We start from the raw sequence: 18289 nt of genomic DNA on the forward strand, positions 1-18289 counted from the left end.
CATTTCCAAGGCTGCAGCAGCTCCCTCTGACACCGCAGCTCTGTGGGCGCAGCAGCTGAGTTGAGTAGCAGTGCTCCTGCAGAGCTGCCTCGGGGCAAGGTGTGCCCTTTCAGCAGAGGCATCCTGCAGGGCTCTCTGGCAGAGCAAGGAGCCGGGGCAAAGGCTTCCAGCCCTGGAGCCCGACAGGCAGCCGCTGATTCCCTCCCTACCAGCCCAAGGTGCCTGCCCGGCCTGGGTGCCCGCTGTGCCCTCACCGTGTGCTCAGCTTTGCCGTCCACAACCTCGCTGGGCTCTCCCCGGGCCTGACAAGAGCGTCTGGTTTAGCACCGGCCGCCGCTCCTGAACGGGCAACAGCCCCTGGCAGCACCCGGATTCCCCACGGGGAGCTGGCGAGCTCCTTGCTCCGGGCGCGGCCCCTTGCCCAGAGCAAAGAGCAGCAGCTCGGAGCAGCCCCGCGCTGGCGATCCCGGGGCCGGCCGGCAGCCCGCGGCCTGCCCCGCTCCGCCGCGGCACCGGCGTGCGCAGGAGCCGCCCGGGGCCCGTTCCCGCCCAGCGCAGGCCAGCAGCAGCCGGGACCCCGCCAGTGCCGGGGCAGCGCAGGCAGAGCCCAGTGACCGGATTGTGCCCTGCCACGGGCACCGGGCTCCTCCGTGCCGGCTCCCCCGGCAGGCTCCGCACAGGGCCGCGCTCGGCCTGCGGCACACGGAGCCCGCCTTGAGGGCGCGCGTGCCGCGGGGACGCCAGCGCCGCCGCTCCCCGGCCCATCGCCGTGACTGGCGCGCTGGCAGCGAAGGAAACGGGGCCGGTGCCCGGCCAGCTGGGAGCTTAGCGCCGGGGGACAGGCAGGGTCGGGGCGGGCAGCCGTGACCCGAGGGGAAGGCAGTGTCTAGGGGGCGAGCGAGCGGGCCGGGCCGGGCCGGGCCGAACGGAACCGAACCGGGGCGGGCCGGGCCTCGCGCGCCGGGCTGGTCACGTGGGGCGCGCGGCCCAGTCAGGATCCACCACGCGCTCGTGGCCGCGCGCACGCGCAGTGCCACCCAGCGGCGCTTCCCTAGTGCCACGTTCGAGGGCAGGAGCCACGCGAGGCGGTGGAGCCGACCAATCGCGAGCGGCATCTCGGGGCAATGGGCCAATGGAGACCCGCGGGCGGGGAGCGGGGCCGGCGGCCAACCCGAGGCGGCGGGAGAGGGGCGTGCCCGGACCGCCAGCCAATGGGCGGCGCGCGGCGGCCGGGGAAGCGGCGCCGGGCAATGGCAGGCGGGTCGCGCAACCAATAGCGCGCGGCGGCGGCCGGCGGGGGCGGGTTTATAAGGGGGAGGCGGCGCCGCGGCCGCGCGTTCCGGCCAGCCCGTCCCGAAGGCCGCCATCAGCCATGGCGGCGGTGCGCGCTCTGCTCCCGCTGCTCTGCATCGCCCTGCTGCTCACCGCCCGCGCCGCCGCCCAGGAGGAGGAGGATGGCGTCCTGGTGCTGCGCGCCGCCTCCTTCGAGCAGGCGCTGGCCGAGCACCGATACCTGCTCGTCGAGTTCTGTGAGCGCGGCGGGGCCGGGCCGGGCCGGGGGGAGCGGGCGGGGGCCGGGGCGCGGCCGCGGGACGGGAGGGTCGGGCGGGGGAGAGGCGCTGAGCGACGGGCTCCCCCGGGAGGGTGCGGGGCTGGGGCGGGCGGCTGCGCGGCCCCGGCCCGCTCCACCCCGGGGCTCCGTGAGTCCCGGCGGGCCCCGGTCCGCCCGGGAGTGCAGTCGGGGAGCCCCGGCCGCCGCTGACGCCCCGTCCCGCAGACGCCCCGTGGTGCGGGCACTGCAAAGCGCTGGCGCCCGAGTACGCGAAGGCGGCGGCGAAGCTGAAGGCGGAGGGCTCGGAAATCCGGCTGGCCAAGGTGGACGCCACGGAGGAGTCGGAGCTGGCGCAGCAGTTCGGCGTGCGCGGGTATCCCACCATCAAGTTCTTCAAGAACGGCGACAAAGCTGCGCCCAAGGAGTACACGGGTGAGGAGGGGCACGACCAGGGGAACCGGGCTGCGCCGCCAGGGTGCAGAGGGCAGCGACGTGGCGCCGGGTCCCAGCACATGGCCCCGTGCTGGGGCTGTGCTGCTGTGCCTGGACAAGGTCCACTGTGACAACGACCTGGGAATGGTGCTGGGCTGATGGGGAGCAGGCCAGCTGTTAATGGCCTCCCTCTGGAGAGATCCCTGAGGGCACCCAGAGTGGAGGAAGTTGCTTTTGGCAAAGTGACCTGAGCTTGGTTTTTTGCGTGGCTTAACTTGAGTCAAGATGTGCAGTACCCAGAGCTGGAAACACACCTGGGCCAGTGGGCGAGGAGGAGGCAAACGCGGGGTGTGAGAGAGCTGCAAGGAAGGCCAAGACAGAATTCAGCCGAGCCAGGCCCCACAGTGCTGGTAACAGAGGGTTACATGCAGAATAGAGACCTTGGAAGGAAAAGGTGCTGTAATAGCACTAGTACTGAGGTCATGGAAAAGTGCTACATGGCTGGTCAAAGTTTAAGGACGGGGCAGGAGGTGAGAGAGGAATGGATTCCTGGGAGTCCCTTGTACCTTGACTTATCAATTAGGGATAAGCTTAATTACACTGTGAGTGAAAGGGAAAGAGTTGCGCAAATGAGATCTTGAGTCTTGCTGATCTCTTGACCAGCTGCTGAAAGGTCTTCTCTCTCACAGCTTGAGGGTTTTGTGGCCCTGGCCTTAGCTTGGGGGGAAAGTGACTCCTTGTTCTTGTGCAGCTGGCAGGGAGGCAGACGACATCGTCAGCTGGCTGAAGAAGCGCACGGGCCCAGCTGCTGCCACCCTGGCTGATGTGGCTGCTGCCGAGGCACTGGTGGACTCCAGTGAAGTGGTGGTGATTGGTTTCTTCAAGGTAGAGTTTGTGTTTCCCCTGGAGATGCTCTTGTGTGTGTCCAGGGCCTTCCCTGCTCCCTCCTGGCTGGGGAAGGTTCTGTGCCTTATGCAATACTTGCTGTCTTGCCTTCCTTGATCTTCCAGTTCTTCGGGCTGAGCCCTGGGATGTGAATGCTTCAGGTGGTGTGGCTCCTCTGAGACACCTTTCTTTACTCCCCAGGATTCAACATCAGAGGCAGCAAAGGAGTTCCTGCTGGCAGCAGAAGCTGTGGATGATATTCCTTTTGGGATTTCCTCCAGTGCTGATGTCTTCACCAAGTACCAGATTAGTAAGGATGGTGTCATCCTCTTCAAGAAGGTACTGGCTGGTGCCAAGCCTGGGCACCACACTGGTGCCTGCTGTCTCTTTCCTTTTCCTTAATTAGTCAAACTCCAACAAGATCAGTCCTGGACAAAGCAGCAAAGGCCCTGTGCTGCTGGTGTAGCTGTTCTTGGGCCTCAGAGCCTGTGGCCCCTTTGTGGGGTAGGGGAGCCTTGGGGGCCCGCAGTGTGCAGCTGTGCCAGTCCCCCAGCCCTGTGCTCTTCCCCCAGAGCTGCTGGGCTTTGGGTGCAGCTTGTTCCTTCACTCACTGCCCTTTTGCTCAGCTCTCTGCAGTGCAGCAGTGGTCACAGTCTCGGACAGGCCCAAGAGAACAGCAACAGCGGATGAGCTCTCTGGCTGCCATGCTGCTGTCTGAGTGTGTCTTAGCACAGTTGCTTTTCATTGCCCACTGCTGACCTCTGCTGCTATTGCTCCCTGCTGTGTCCAAGAGCTGCTCTGTGTCCCTGGTGTGGGTTCTGCGGTGCAGGGATTCCAAAGAAGCTCCTAAGAGGATTTGCAGTTCTAGCTGACTGGGCTGGGACAGTGGATTATGTGCAGAGGGATGCTGACTACCTACAGAATCACAAATGCACTTATGGAGGCATGGGAATCCCTGTCACTGGGATGAATTTCCAAGTTTGAGCCGACAGGAAGAGGTTCTTCTGGCTTGGTGGCTCCTCACCCAGAGGTGCTGTGGGGCAGGACAGAGTGCTTTGGGTTCAGATCTACTACACCTGTAATGTCATCAGTCATGACTTTGCCCAGCCTGACCTAACACAAGACTTTCTTTTTGTTCACCTGAAATAATTGTTTTATTCTACTATACCTCTGACACTGTAGGGTTTTTTTTATGGTGATAGAAGCTTGTAGATTTAAATTCTGAGTCAGAGTCCCTCAGGTCAATATGGCTGAGGAAAGATCTGGCTAATTAACTCAAAATGCATTAGCAGAATGGGGGGAGAAGGGAGGGAGCAGTGTTTTGTTCTTGTCTCATTTGGTAGTTGTGAGCTATTGCATGAGTAGCTTTGTGTCCCTGCTCTGAGTAGTGCTGGGCTGGGCAGAGTTCTGGGCCTGGCAGCCTTTTGTGTGTGTTGGGAACAGCAGTGACCATGCTGTGCCAGGCTGGGGTGGGGTAGGAGTGCTCAGCTCCATGGAAGGAGCAGCCTAGATCTGTCCAGCCATTGGGTTCCTCTCTGTTCCTGTGCAATGGCATGGCAGTGAAATGAGAGCTCCTGGATAAATCTACTTTAAAACAGGGAGGAAAGCACCCACAGTAATCAAACACCAGGGCAGGAGAACTTGATGGCCTGTTTTGGTTTTGGGCTTTGGCTCAATACCTTTAGTTGAGTCTGAACTGAGAGGGTTTGGCTCATTGTTCTTCTCTTATTCTGTGAGAGCTGTCCAGACTTGCACAGGCCCTCACACAGCTGTGCTGATGGCGCTGAGGCAATCTGCACAACTCCTCAGAGTGTTTGTGGAGTTATTTTCCGATGCTAAGTGTTTTCCTCAGCTTTTCCACTGAGGCTGGTGTGCCTCCCCTCAACAGGAGGTTATCTGAGTCCACACTCTTCCCTCTGTCAACAACTTGAGTATGGCCTTGCCAGGGCACTGCTGTGCCCTTCTGCACATCCTCTGTCTAACCTTGCTGGGCCTTCTGCAGCTGTTCCTCTTCAGGCTGCCAGAGGGTTCTGGGAATCCTGCTCAGGGATGATACCAGTCATGGCCCTGTAGAGCAGGACCTGGCACCTCCACTGTGATGTGCAGCATGTGCTGTTGTCCCTAACAGGGGCTGGAATGAATTCCCCAGAGCTGAGGAAATCACTGTTTGCTGCAGGCTTTACTGTCAGATGTTCCCAGCACTGTCTGGCTGCAGTGCCTGCTCTGACCATTGCTGCAGGGCTGGAGGCAGCTGCTCGGGGTTCTTCTTGCACCATTAGTGCTCTCACAGTGGTGCAGACCAAGGCTGAGATCAAGCCTGGCTGGTGTTGCTGCTTACCTTCTGGTGGGGGGTGATTTAAAGCTTTGCTTGCAAGGAAGATGGACACCTTGGTCCAGATTTTCAGTGGATGTTTGCTAACCTTGTTGAGATGGAAGTTTGCTCAGAAGGAGTGCAGCTGAGATCCCTTGGGGCAGTGACCAGTGCAGAGGCATTGAGAGATTTGTGTGGGATGCACAAGTGTTCTAATGAAAAGTGTCTGTTCTTGCAGTTTGATGAAGGCCAGAACAACTTTGAAGGGGATCTCACAAAAGATAATCTGCTGAACTTCATCAAGTCTAATTCATTGCCTCTGGTCATAGAGTTCACTGAGCAGGTGGGTCTTTAGATACCTGACAGGGCCCTTCCCATCTCTGCTGCAAGACCATAGCAATGGTCCATTTGTAGACTGCATGGTCGTGTTTTATTGGGAGCTGACTCTGGCGGTATGGAGGAGTGGGAAGGACACAATACATGAGGTCTGAGCTTGCTGTGCAAAGCATCCTGCAGTACTGGAGGCTGCTGTGGGCTGCTCAGGATAGTGGGGTTAAACTGGTCTGGATACTGATTTGCCTCTTTTTCCAAAAATGAAGTTTATTTTTTACTCCTCAGACTGCTCCTAAAATATTTGGAGGAGAGATCAAGACTCATATTCTGCTTTTCCTACCAAAAAGTGTGTCTGACTATCAAGGGAAGCTGGACAACTTCAAGAGTGCAGCTGGGAACTTCAAAGGGAAGGTGAGATGGATTTCTTGGATCATGAGCTGGGAGACCGCCCACCTCCTGCAGAGAAGTGTAGCACTGTCTTTATCCATGGAGCAGCTGTGGAGGAGGACTAAGCCAGCCCTCTCCTCTGGGACAGGGGAGGAAAAGAGCCAGTTCAGCTACACTTGGTGGGAGTGTGCGTGTGAAGTGTCAGCAGCTACAAGGTACTCATGCTCACTCACCTCCTGCCTTTCACTTCTTTCCTCCCAAGATCCTGTTCATCTTCATAGACAGTGACCACAGTGACAACCAGAGGATTTTGGAGTTCTTTGGCCTGAAGAAGGAAGAGTGCCCAGCTGTACGTCTGATCACCCTGGAGGAAGAAATGACCAAATACAAACCTGAATCCAATGAGCTCACAGCAGACAAGATCAAAGAGTTCTGTAACAAATTCCTGGCAGGCCAGATCAAGGTATGTGGACAAACAGTAGTAGTGGTGAGCGAGGTAGCTGAGAGGGAACAGAAATGCTCCCTGTGAGGGGCTGGAGAAGTCCCTCCATCTTCTGCATGGATTATCCCATGGGCTTCGTGATTAGGAATGAAGGGCAAAGCTGCTGGGGCGTGGAGGCTGCAGGAGGGTGAGCCAGGAAGAGGGAGTTGGGCATGGCCAAGCAGTTGTGCTCTCCCCGTGGGGACTGTCCTGTTTATCCAGTTGCTCTTTCTGCCAGCAGTCTGTGGAAGGTGTGAATTCTGTGGCACGGGGAAAAGAGTTGTCAGCTCCCATATGCTGGAGGGGCTGTGTGTGGATCAGCCAGCAGTGAGGGTGCAGCAAAGCCCGGCCCTCTGGGAATGGGGCTGTCAGCAGTGCTGGGGGCTTTCCTGCTGCAGAGCTCTGGTGTCATTCTCTGCTCAACAGCACCTGCTACTCCTGCTGGGGCAGGGTGGGAACAAGATTCTGTGGGAGAAGAGGAAGTGACCAATTCATCTGGTTGCTTACAGCCTGTGACTGAGGCACCAGTGGGGTGGTGAAACCTGGCTTTTCCAGGATGTGTGATTGCATGATTGGTCCAAGTAGCTATGTAGCAAACAGTTTGTCTGAATTTCACTTTTTATTCCAGCCCCACCTAATGAGTCAAGATCTTCCTGAAGACTGGGACAAGCAGCCTGTCAAAGTTCTGGTTGGGAAGAACTTCGAAGAAGTTGCTTTTGATGAGAATAAGAATGTTTTTGTGGAGTTCTGTGAGTATCTTTCTACAGCTGATTGCAAGTAACTGGTGTGAAAGGATTGCCAAAACACTCTGTGACCAGGATTAGGGAAAAAGCCTTTTGCAGCCTGGGCCCCAAAAGCAGTGCCTTGGTTGCAAAGATGAGTGAGAACTGTCTGGCTGGGGAGGAGTGGTGCCTCGTTAGATTGTTGGTGCAGCTATGTCTCTGTAATTAACAGATGCCCCGTGGTGTGGTCACTGCAAGCAGCTGGCCCCAATCTGGGACAAGCTGGGAGAAACCTACAGGGACCACGAGAACATTGTCATTGCCAAGATGGACTCGACGGCTAATGAAGTGGAGGCAGTGAAAATCCACAGCTTCCCCACACTCAAGTTCTTCCCTGCAGGCTCTGGCAGAAATGTAAGCAGGCAGCCAGGCTGGCAGCTGCTAGCCAGGGAGCACAGCATGCTCGCTGCTTGCTCCAGGCGTTCTGGACAGGAGCTGTGGGAGGGATCTGCATTCTGTGGGATGGAACACAGCAAGTCTACAGGACACCCAAGACCCTTTGTGGGGTCTGGGCTGTAGGGAAAGAGTTTGGGGGGAAGTGGGAATGGGGAAAAGAGGGAGCATAGAGGACAGTGTGCTCATCTGCAGGCTATTCTTTCTCGCAGTGATCTCTGAAGTCTAGTGGCTGAGCTGTTTTCCTTCGTCTCATATGGGTGAAGGTGAATTTTTAAATTCCCTTTTGCTTGGCATGTTCACTGTTGCTCAGAAAGAGAATTCTCCTCTCCAGGGGTGTGGGTCTGTAGTGCCCATAACCAGCATCCTTGTTTTCCCTGTGTAGGTAATTGACTATAATGGGGAGAGGACACTAGAAGGCTTCAAAAAATTCCTGGAGAGCGGAGGTCAGGATGGGGCAGCAGCTGATGACGTGAGTAATGTGAATGGAGTACTCTGGACCTTTGGGAGCAGGGAGCATGGTTCTGTGCTTGAATCCTCAGTCCTAAATAAGATCCTGTGTTGTTACATGTCAGGAGAGCATACTGCTGGTGAGCAAAGTGCCCACATCAGTGTGATCTGTTCAGGTGGTCAGGTGTGATCTTTGGGCCTGCAGTGGGCTCCTTTCCTGGAGATCACTCTGTGGGTGTCAGGTAGCACTGCTGGGGCACTCAGCACCTGGAGCTGGGCTGTGTGATCAGTGCCACGTACCTGTGTGTCTGCTTGGAAGCTCTCACCTGCTGGGAGGCTGTGGGGAGGCCAGTACAGGTGCCAGCTTCCAAGGGTTCCTAATCCTTAATGTCCTGAATGTGAAGCCCTTGGTAGAAGCCTCTGGATGTTCTGTTAGCAGGACAGCAGAGAGCAGTGGCCAGATGAAGGGTGCTGCTCAGTGCTTGGTTCTGGATCTGCTTCGTGTGCCAGAAACCAGGAGTTGTCTGTAACCTCCACAGGATCTCGAGGACCTGGAGACGGATGAAGAAACTGAACTTGAGGAAGGTGATGAGGATGAGCAGAAACTCCAAAAGGATGAATTGTAAAGAGAAGACTGATCTACATCACCCAAAAAATCAGACACTAAATTGGCTGCTGTGATGCAGCCCAGTGAGTCAGAAACCCATTAAGATTTAAAGCAGAAGGTAAATGACTGGAAATCCAGGGATTGGCTTCTAAAGTAACACTTTACCCTCACTTGTCTGTACACTTACCTTTTCTTTCTTTTGGCTTTTGAAAAGGGAACTGTCACTAGGGAGCCAGCCCAGCCAGCTGGGCTCTTTTTTGTATTGTGATGTACTTTTTTGTACACAGCTTTTGTCTGGAGAACTCTGTTCTTCTGGGCAGCAGGAGGTTGTGAGGTGGTACCAGGAGTTCAGTAGCCTGACAATCTGGAGCCTTGCCACTAACATCTTCCAGACAGCTTTTTTCTCTTTTTCTTTTAAAACTAAAGTCCCTAATTGATTTCTGCACCTGGCAGGGTCCTTAATGGTGTCAGCTGTTCTTCCCTGGAGCTGGCCTTCAGTATATGTGGGGGCAGAAGGCTGATGGCTTCCTGGGGAAAGGTGTACGTGAAGGGGCTTCTCTTCATGCTAGCCAGACATTTCCTTTCCCTTCTCCTTTAAGACACTTGGAGATAACTATTCCAAACTCCTGGAGGGGTGGAATACTGTGTGCACTGGCTGTGGCAGGCTCTGAGGGTGGAGGTGGCTGCTGGCTCACCAGCTGTGTTGACATCCTTTTGATCAAAGACAAGAGTTGCAATCCCTTTCATGAATTATTTTGAGTGGGTTGACCCGGCAAGTGGGTGGTGGGGGAGGGCCTGATAAACAGATCAAACAGGACATTTGCAATTACTGGGGTTTGGGAATGTGACTGAGGGAGTGCCTCACAGGCCTGAGCTGCATCAGGCTGGTTCTTAGCATTCTGCTACAATAACATTGGTACTGAATTTGATGGCCAAATAAAGTTGAGATTTTAATACTATTATGTCTCCTTGTCTTTATCAGAGTGTAGAATATTTGAGCCTACCCTGGAAGGGGAGATCAGAGTTGTAGGATGATTCTCAAGGGACTCTGCTGCAATGGGCTGTGTGTCACTTTCTCCAAGTGGTTAGTAAAGGAAAAGAACATCCCAGTGCTGTGTCCTGTCTGGATTCCATGGGCTGGTGTTCTGTTGGGAGTGAGCAGGCCGTGGCTTGGCTCTGAAAGTGTGCAGCCCCTGGGCCAGCTGGCTGGGCTGAGGGGACATGGCTCTGGAGAAGTGAGCCAGGGCTGCTGCAGCTCTGCTAGTCAGACTCACATGACCCCGTGAGCCACGCTGCTATTTCCAAACCTGCTGCTTGCTGCTGAAGGAATTTTGGTTAGAAAATACACTATAAATGTCACAGGAAGGGCATGGTGAGGCTAGAGGACAACCGGGGGCACCTCTGTGTCTCAGCGGATGGGATGTGTGCTGGAGCAGTGGCACAGGGCTGCTGGACAACACTGGTGTCTGTCTCCAGCTCCAGCCTTCTGCCACGCCCCAGCAGAGCCCTGATGTCACCAGACTTTGGACACAGCAGCACCAGGGCTGGGGCTGAGCAGGCCCCCACACCACGGGATGAGGAAGGGCTGTCCCTGACAGAGCAGCCAGGTGTGTGTGAGACCTGTACCTGCAGTTACATGGAGGCAGACCTTTGAAGGTGCTTCCCTCCAGGGCTGCATGACTGAAGGTAGGCAGTGGCCACTGCTGCACCCCAGCAAACCCAGCAGTGCTGGTGGCCTGGGCTGGTTGGTGGCAGCTGCTTTGTCTTTTGGAGTGGGGAGGAAGGGAATCTCATTAGTGAAGCTCCACTGAAAGGTGCTGTCTAGAATTTGGCTCCAATAGGTCTATTTTGCACAGCCAGTTAAACAGTGACAGAGTCTGGGCTCTGCAGTGGCTCTCCTCCTGGGCAGAGACCCACTGTGCCCAGCTTAGAGGAGGTGCCTCTCCTAGCCCAGGGCTCCCTGTGGCAGAGCTGCAGCTTAACAGCCATCTGCTGTACATGCCTAATTGCTGTTCCAAGAAAGGAGGCTGGAAGTGTTCTGTCCCCAGCGCTGAGCTTGGATGCCCCATGCTGTGTTCAGGCTCAGCTAACCACAAAGCAGATGCTTGGCCGAGAGATCAATGTATTTGCCAGCAAATAAACAAGTGCAGGAGTTCTGAGGTGTGTGGCTGACTGTGCTGCTAGGTCAGGGCAGGGGTCTGCAGCAGGAGTGAAACCCCTGACTCCTAAAGCAGCACAGGGATTTTTTTCTGACTGACCTGCCAGGACAATCCCCATCAGCATGACAGAGCACAAAGTGCTTAAATGTCTGACATGCCCAAACTTTGATGGGAGAAAACAGAGCTTGCTTAAACCCTTGATGGACCTGGATAATTCCTCTGTGGCAGATGGTTCTGTTTTGGGTCACTACAGTGTAGCTGGAGTGTACCAGCAGCATGAGCTGTCTGGTGGTGGTGCTGTTCTGCTGTTCCTCTAAGGCTGCTTGCAGTAGCCTGCCCTCAGCAGCAGCTGCTTCCCTGTCTCAAGTGGGACAAGAAACACCAGGGACCAGCAGTGCAGGCTTCTGGTTCTGCACCTGTCTTGGGATCACCAGCAGCACCTCTGTCCTCGCAAGGGCACTGGGGACATCAGACACTCAGGTTGTGCTTCCTTGCTGGGCTGTGTGCTGTCACAGTTGTGCTGGGCAGCACAGCTCCTCCTGTTCTTTCAAGTTGTCCTCTCTAGCTACAGGAGGGTGACAGCTCTGGATGTGATTGTGCCCACAGCCCTGGCATGCCCACACTGCACTGGCCAGCTGGTACATGAGTGGCCGGTGCCCTGCGTTGCTGGTTGTGCCCGTGCCCCTTTCCCCAGAAGGGCTTGATGTTGGGAAATTGCTTCCAGGCTCCCCTGAAGGGCTACTCACGCAAGAGTAGATCTGACCCCTTGGAGGGGGCACATCAACAGGTGGGTGGTAAGATGAGACACCGACTTCTGCCCAAAAGTGGGAGGCTGCAGGCCTGGGCGGCTCGATTACGAAGCATCATGGCAAATAGCATGAGCTGCATGTCCCCAAAATAGCCTGGGGGAGTCTTTATAACGCAGTGCTCCCAGAGAATCGTCAGTCCTGGGCCAAGGGCCTGTAGGTGAGCTGCAAGTGCCGGTGCCACCTCCTGCATGTGAGTCAGGGAGCGCGGGAGAGCACGGCGGCCGCTTCCCTGCGGCGAGGGACACGGACCCCGGCCAGGCGCGGCAGGGCCGGCACGGATTTGCGGCGAGGAGAGCCCCTGAGGGCAGCAGGGCAGTGAGGGGCCGGGCTGTGTGCCGAGCAGCCCCCATGCCGCTGTGCCTGAAGGCTGCCGTCAGCATGAGGGACTATTGCCCCACGGTGCCCCGGTACAGCCGGTACACGCCCCGGTACAGCCGGTACATGCCGGGCCTCAGGGCCTCGCGCACCGTGCACTTCCCCAACGACGTCGTCTTTCAGGACCACATCAAGCAGGGCGACCTGGAGCAGGTGGGCAGGTTCATACGGGCCAGGAAGGTGACACTGGACACCATCTACCCTTCTGGTGAGTGCTGCTGGTCGGCAGAGCGGGGCAGAGCGGTAGCACAGCTCGGTGGGGCTGTGAGGGACACCGGGGCTGGGCTGTGGGCAGCCCTCAGCAGCACTGGGGCAAGCCAGGCCCTCGCTAGCAAGGAGCAGGGCCCAGCAGGGCCCCAGAGCCCAGCCCGGGGCCCCAGCATCTCCCCTCAGCAGCAGAGTCAGCGCCTGCTGAGGGACGGGGGAGCTTGGCCCCCTGTACGGCACCATTGTGCACCCACAGCGCGGTGGGACCCCAAAGGGCGGCAGCCAGCACAGGCTGGGAGCTCTGGCAGCACCCTGGGCTTTTGCCTTTTCCCCTGCCTGGGAGATCTGCATTTGTTCTTGACTCTGCCTGTTTCTCACAGGCACTGCTCCTTCTTGTATGTCTGACTCCAGGGACTCGGGGAAAGCTTTGTGTTCTGTACACACAGCCTCACCAGAAACTGTTTATGGAATGCCTTTATCTGTAGAGGCTGATGCAGAGCCCAGATCTGTCCTTTTCTTGTGCTTTGGTTCAGCTTCTGCTCTCACAAGGCCATGGAGACGGAGGCTCAAATGACCCCAGGCTTCTTTCTGCCCATAGTGATTCTTCATTAGTGATGAGCTTATGAAACTCAGGCAGAGCACAAGGCCAGAGACTCTCCTCATGTCTCCGTGCTCAGAGCAGCTGCTCTAAGGGGCAGTTCCTCCTCCCTCCCTCTGTCCTAGCTAGCTGGGGCACTGGGTGCTGCACCATCCCAGACAGGGTATTTGTGCTGCAGAAGGGCAACAGGAACCCACAGCAGCTCCTCTGGCTTTCTCAGTCTGTGTTTCTTTCCCCACAGTCCTCTCCCTGAGAAGGAGAGTGCCGGCACCCCTTTCCTGAGCTGTGCATTCAGCGTGGAGAGCCCTTCCCGCAGCCAGGGCTAACCCCCGCTGTCCCCCCAGGCATGGCAGCCCTGCATGAAGCCGTGCTGACGGGAAACCTGGACTGCGTCAAGCTCCTGGTGAAACACGGCGCTGACATCCACCAGAGAGACGAGAACGGCTGGACGCCGCTGCACATGGCCTGCAGCGACGGCTACGCCGACATCGCCAGGTAGGGCTGCGGGGCCCGGCACCGGCGGCACGGCGCTGCAGCCGAGCCCGTGCGGCTCCCCGGGGCTGCCCGGTCCCGGGGCTGTCGGGCCCGGCGGCTCAGCTCCGCGTCCTGCAGGTACCTGCTGTCCCTTGGGGCCAGCCTGGAGGCCACCACCGACGACGGGGAGAAACCCTCGGACCTCATCGACCCCGAGTACGAGGACCTGGTGCAGCTCCTGGGAGGCACGGCGCTGCGCTGAGCCGGCACGGCCCGGGGGGCTGCGCCTGCCCGAGGGCCGGGGCTGCGCCCGGGCTGGGCCCGGGCGGCGAGCGGGCACCAGCGCTCGGTACTGCGATCGGGAACCACTTTGTACTTTTGCAATAAAGCGTATCGGTCACCACCTGCGGCACCATCTCCGGTCCCGCCTCTGGTACCATCTTCGCTACCACCTGCGGCACCACCTGCGGCACCATGTCCGGTACCATCACCGGTACCACCTCCGGTACCACCCGCAGCACCATCTCCGGTACCACCTCCGGTACCACCTGTGGTACCATCACCGGTACCACCCGCAGCACCATCTCCGGTACCACCTCCGGTACCACCCCCAGCACCGTCTCCGGTACCACCTCCGGTACCACCTGTGGTACCATCACCGGTACCACCCCCAGCACCGTCTCCGGTACCATCACCGGTACCACCCCCAGCACCGTCTCCGGTACCACCTCCGGTACCGCCGTGCGGGGGCGTGGCCTGGCGGGCCGGGGGCGTGGCCAGCGCGGTGCGCAGGGCCGGCGCGGGGGTGTGGCCGCTGCCTGGAGTGGGCGGGGCCGCGCCTGCGCGCTGCGGCGCTTCCGTCTGTGCGGCTGGCGCAGGCGGGAGGGCCCAGGTGAGGGGCGCGCGTTGCCCGGCGACGGGCGGGGGCCCGCGCGGCCTATCCCGGCCTCGCCTTCCTCCCGCCGCCCCGCCGAGCCCCTTCCGGCCCCGCCGAGCCCCGCCGAGCGCCGCTGCCGACATGGCCAGGTGAGCCCCGCCCGGCCCCGGGCCCAGCGCGGCCCCGGGCCCGGCTCAGTTCCCCCCGCGCTCCGCTTGCAGCTCCCCCGTGTCCCGGGTGGTGTACAACGGAAAGCGGAGCGGCGGCCCGCGCTCCCCCGGCGCCGGCAGCGAGATCTTCACGCCGGCCCACGAGGAGAACGTGCGCTTCATCTACGAGGGTGAGCGGGGCGGCGGCCGCGGGGCGGGGGCGCGGGCGGCTCGGGGCGGCCGAGGCGAGCGGCCCCGGCCCTGCCCTGCCCTGTCCCGGCAGCCTGGCAGTGCGTGGAGCGCGACCTGCGCAGCCAGATGGGCTCCGAGCGCGGCCTGGTCGAGGAGTACGTGGAGAAGATGCCGAACCCCAGCCTGAAAGGTGCGGGGCGCGGGGGCACCGCTCTGGCCGTGCCGGCCCGGGGTTGTGCGCGCCGGGCGGGGGCTGCGCTGCCTCTGCCCCCAAAGTCTCTCCTGTCTCCCTTGCAGCGTTTAAACCCGTCGACCTGGGTGATCTGAAGAGGAGGAGCACACAGGATGCGAAGAAGTCCTAAAGCAGGTCCTCCGTGCGGGTCGGCTGCTCTCCTGAGGTCCTCAAGCAGATTTAATTTGAGATTTTGTGTTGATTTCCTCCTCTGGTCTGTCCTCCTAAAAGCCTGTGGGAGAGCCAGTCAGCTCTGGGGCTGGCTCTGAAGCTGCCTGAGGTCGAGGATGCTCAGGGCCTCACCAAGACTGCCCAGAGCCTGTTGCAAAGGATTCCAGCCCCCCGCTCATAGCTTTCTCTGGCCTCAAACTGCCCTTCCCCACTTCATGCTGAGCAACCCGATCCCCTGTTCCCCTCCTGTCGCTGCCCTCTGTGCTAGGCTGGGCAGGGCCGAGGCAGATGCGCTGTTGGATCGGGCAGCACGGGGCCTCGCTCTCCCCTGTGCACCAAAGCTCCACCACTGCTGGGGCTGGCCCAGGGCAGGTGGCACAGTCAAATCTATTCCTGTGCCTCCAGACACAGGGACAGCCCCTGCCCAGCCCTGCTGTGCAGCTGAGGGCTTGGAGGCCATAGCCAGGCTCCTCCCAGTTCCACTGTGGCAGCAAGTTGCTGCCTGGGCTGCTTGCTGCCAGAGCACGTGGGCCACATCTGAGGCCGCATTTTCTACCTGCTTAGATCAGGCCTGGTCCCTGTGGTGCTGGAGGGGAAGGTGTTCCTCTCCCTACAGATGGAGAGGAGGAGTGTCAGCACCAGCCGCAGGCTTCTGAGAGGTGCTCAGAGGGACCTGTACCACCTGCAGCCCCACAGGAGACAGTGGCTGTGGGGGCAGCCGTGGGGCTGCACGGAGCAAGGCTCGGGAGCTCCTTGCCCTGGCAACGCTGCAGTTTTGTACTAACACCATTTTCCAGATACGCAGCCCTTGGAAGAGACCCGGCCCCTCAGCTCGCCCTGGGTGCCGCAGGTGCTGGAACCACTCCCAGGTGCTTCCTTAAGCCACTCGCTCCTGGCACTGCCTGGATGGTTCCTGCGTCCTTGCCTGAGCCAGAGAGAGTGACTGTGTCAGCTTTGCCCGCCCCAGCGGCTAGGCTGCTCCTTGGGGAGGGCTGGCAGCCCCCTGCCCGCCTGTGCTCCGGGCTGGCGGGGATGGGGCTGCCAGGCCTGCAGTGCCAGCGGCTGTGGGGAGGGCTGCAGGGACCTGGGCTGCCAATACCTTTCCTTTGTTGAGTCCTTGAGTTGTACTGTACCCTTTCATTTCTGTGGTATGTCACTTGAGGAGTGTTGTAAATAAACGCTGGTGTCCTTTTGGGGCTGCCTTGGTGTGCTGCTGCAGCCTGGCCCAGCTCTGGGGCATGGACAAGGGGTAGAGGGCAGGAGCTGTGTTTGTGTTTTGCAGAGGGGCCTTGGCCTTGCTGGGGCTGGCGGTTTCCCTGCAGGCAGGTGCAGTGTGTCGGTGGCACAGTGCCCTTGGGTTTGTGCAGCCAGCATCCCGGGAGCTGTGGCTGCACCCAGGATTTAAATGTTGAGACTATTAATACCCTCATATCCTCTTCCCTCTCCTGCTTTAATGGCATTTAGGCTATACTTAGCATTGCTAGAATTTCTGCTGGAGTGCGTCTTGACACTTGCCACGACCCTGTTTACTTCCCATCACCAAAACATTCCTGCTGCTTGGTTCTGGCACAGCAAGATGGAAACTCAGCCCCTGTTGCCTCCTGAGCCACCCCAGGCCCTGCATCCCTGCAGCTGCAGGCAGGAGGGGACAGGGAGTGATGCCTGTCACTGTCACAGCCCCTCCTTTCACTCTTCTGGTGGGATGGGCCCTGTGGTTGTTCAGGGAGCCTGACAGGCCAGTGGGGCTGCCCTGGCTCTTGGCTCTTAGCATGTGCAGAGCCATGTCCTGTGTCCAGGCAGGCTCCTGTTCAGCTGCCACTGTCCCCCTGTCTGGGCACCCATCTGGGGCCATCCCAGGTCTGCAGGACCCCCACATGCCCCTGGGCACGAGGGCCCCGCTGCAGCCCCACCAGCTCCTGCCTTGTTTTCCTCTGCTCGGGCACGGTAAAGCCAGAGGCAAAGCAGCTGCTCAAGCTCTAATGAAATGTACAAAAAACATTCTATAAGCAGGTGATTTTTATAAAGACTGATGTCAAATTGCAGGGCAAGGATGGTGAGGCGGTAGGGGGAGGTGGTGGGTGTTAGGGGTGTGAGGAGTGAGGCCACAGGCCAGAGAAATCAGGCTGTTTACCTATAAAAATCGACCTCATCAGGGTTTATTTCTCTGTGTCTTGGACACAGTGCTCTTCATTAGATTAAAGGGTGGGAGGAGGAGAGGAACGTGTTTGTCATCAAATTAGGTGGTGGGGAAGAGGCCTGGCAGCAAGCAGAATCGACTTAGGAGACCAATTTGTGGTGCTCAATTCCCTTGATAAAGTGGGAATTTTCCTGCGAGGCGCCGTGCCTAGGGGTGCCTGGCCGTGCTGGGGTGGGGGCACTGCCCGCCGTGCCTGGCTGTGTCAGGAAGGCACTGGCTGGGGACACAGCCCAGGCCACCAGTCTGGGGGTGAGGAACGGCCTCAGCCCCAGTCCCTGCCTTGGGATGAACTCGACGCCATGGCTGCGCTGTGGTGTCTGCAGAGTCTCTGCTTGGGACAGTGAGGTTCCAGCACGGGCTGCCTGGAAGCGCAGGGGGTGCTTAGCTGCTCCGTCTCTGAACACTCAGTGCCAGGCTGGACGGGGCTCTGAGCAGCCTGGTGTGGTGCAGGTGTCCCTGCTCACTGCCGGGGCTGGGCCAGGGAACATTTAAAGGTCCCTTCCCACCCAAGCCATCCTGCAAGTCTGGTCAGGCTGCTGTCACTGCCTTCATCCCTCTGCATGCCAGGAACAAGTGGCTCCCATCGGGCAGCCGAGGGTGGCGCCTGCCTCTGTGTGTGTGCGCACATGATTATGTGTGTGCACGTGTGTGTGTGCACACGTGTGTGTGTGCACGTGTGTGAGTACACGTGTGTTTGTGTGCACGTGTGCGTGTGTGTGTCTGCACATGTCTGTGTGCAAGTGCATGTGTGTAGGGTATACATGTGTGCTGTATGTGTGCACGTGTGTGTGGTGTATGTGTGCTGGGTGTGTGTGTGATGTACGCGTGGTGTACGTGTGCACACACGTGTGCAGGCTGTGCTGCTTGAGCTGTTCCTCGGGGTGGGGGTGTCCCTGAGCGCTGGCAGAATGGACACAGCACAGGATGGACACAGCACAGGATGGGTGCCAGCACTGCTGGCAGTGCCAGACCGAGGCAGGCAGGGGTGCCGTTGCAGCAGCTCTGCAGCGATGGGACAGGATGGTCCTGCAGTCCCACAAGAGCTGTGTCCTTGGGCCGGGGCCCACCCCACTTCCAGGGAGGTCCCAGGAGTGGAGTTGCCTCCCGACCATCCTGGGGGCTGTAGCTCCCGTGGTTATTGGGGAGCTGCTGGCCACAGCATGTAGCTCTGGGGGAGCTGGAGGCAGCCAGGGCACAGGGCTGTGGATTCAGCCCTGCAGTACAGGCAGTGCCCAG

At 59.0% G+C, this 18289-nt stretch overlaps 3 protein-coding genes across 3 annotated transcripts; all 3 read left to right on the top strand.

The window, feature by feature from the left end:
- Positions 1-1314: 1314 nt before the first annotated feature.
- P4HB (prolyl 4-hydroxylase subunit beta) lies at positions 1315-8783 on the top strand. Its single transcript, XM_064395445.1, has 11 exons — positions 1315-1529; positions 1778-1984; positions 2736-2869; positions 3071-3208; positions 5419-5523; positions 5799-5924; positions 6163-6363; positions 7010-7130; positions 7336-7517; positions 7942-8028; positions 8546-8783. The coding sequence occupies exons 1-11, from the start codon at positions 1373-1375 to the stop codon at positions 8630-8632; spliced, it is 1545 nt and encodes a 514-aa protein (XP_064251515.1). The 5' UTR covers positions 1315-1372; the 3' UTR covers positions 8633-8783.
- A 2664-nt stretch (positions 8784-11447) lies between these two features.
- PPP1R27 (protein phosphatase 1 regulatory subunit 27) lies at positions 11448-13638 on the top strand. Its single transcript, XM_064395495.1, has 3 exons — positions 11448-12164; positions 13106-13256; positions 13374-13638. Exons 1-3 carry the CDS (start codon positions 11930-11932, stop codon positions 13495-13497), a joined length of 510 nt encoding a protein of 169 aa, XP_064251565.1. The 5' UTR covers positions 11448-11929; the 3' UTR covers positions 13498-13638.
- A 422-nt stretch (positions 13639-14060) lies between these two features.
- MCRIP1 (MAPK regulated corepressor interacting protein 1) lies at positions 14061-16049 on the top strand. The gene is made up of 4 exons (XM_064395496.1): positions 14061-14261; positions 14334-14452; positions 14545-14643; positions 14751-16049. Exons 1-4 carry the CDS (start codon positions 14254-14256, stop codon positions 14813-14815), a joined length of 291 nt encoding a protein of 96 aa, XP_064251566.1. The 5' UTR covers positions 14061-14253; the 3' UTR covers positions 14816-16049.
- The last annotated feature ends 2240 nt before the right edge of the window (positions 16050-18289 follow it).

This window comes from Passer domesticus, chromosome 20 (genome assembly GCF_036417665.1).
Source record: "Passer domesticus isolate bPasDom1 chromosome 20, bPasDom1.hap1, whole genome shotgun sequence".
Lineage (NCBI taxonomy): Eukaryota > Metazoa > Chordata > Aves > Passeriformes > Passeridae > Passer > Passer domesticus.

What these genes read in the sequence shown, in the direction of transcription:
- MCRIP1 (XM_064395496.1), top strand. An exon ending in CGTGCGCTTCATCTACGAGG is followed by an intron (nt 14,453 to 14,544) that starts GTGAGCGGGGCG and finishes CTGTCCCGGCAG; the next exon opens with CCTGGCAGTGCGTGGAGCGC. An exon ending in GCCGAACCCCAGCCTGAAAG is followed by an intron (nt 14,644 to 14,750) that starts GTGCGGGGCGCG and finishes TCTCCCTTGCAG; the next exon opens with CGTTTAAACCCGTCGACCTG.
- P4HB (XM_064395445.1), top strand. Translation starts at nt 1,373, where the DNA reads ATGGCGGCGGTGCGCGCTCTGCTCCCGCTGCTCTGCATCGCCCTGCTG. An exon ending in TGGTGATTGGTTTCTTCAAG is followed by an intron (nt 2,870 to 3,070) that starts GTAGAGTTTGTG and finishes TTTACTCCCCAG; the next exon opens with GATTCAACATCAGAGGCAGC. An exon ending in TCCTGGCAGGCCAGATCAAG is followed by an intron (nt 6,364 to 7,009) that starts GTATGTGGACAA and finishes TTTTTATTCCAG; the next exon opens with CCCCACCTAATGAGTCAAGA.
- PPP1R27 (XM_064395495.1), top strand. Translation starts at nt 11,930, where the DNA reads ATGCCGCTGTGCCTGAAGGCTGCCGTCAGCATGAGGGACTATTGCCCC. An exon ending in GGACACCATCTACCCTTCTG is followed by an intron (nt 12,165 to 13,105) that starts GTGAGTGCTGCT and finishes CTGTCCCCCCAG; the next exon opens with GCATGGCAGCCCTGCATGAA. An exon ending in GGCTACGCCGACATCGCCAG is followed by an intron (nt 13,257 to 13,373) that starts GTAGGGCTGCGG and finishes CGCGTCCTGCAG; the next exon opens with GTACCTGCTGTCCCTTGGGG.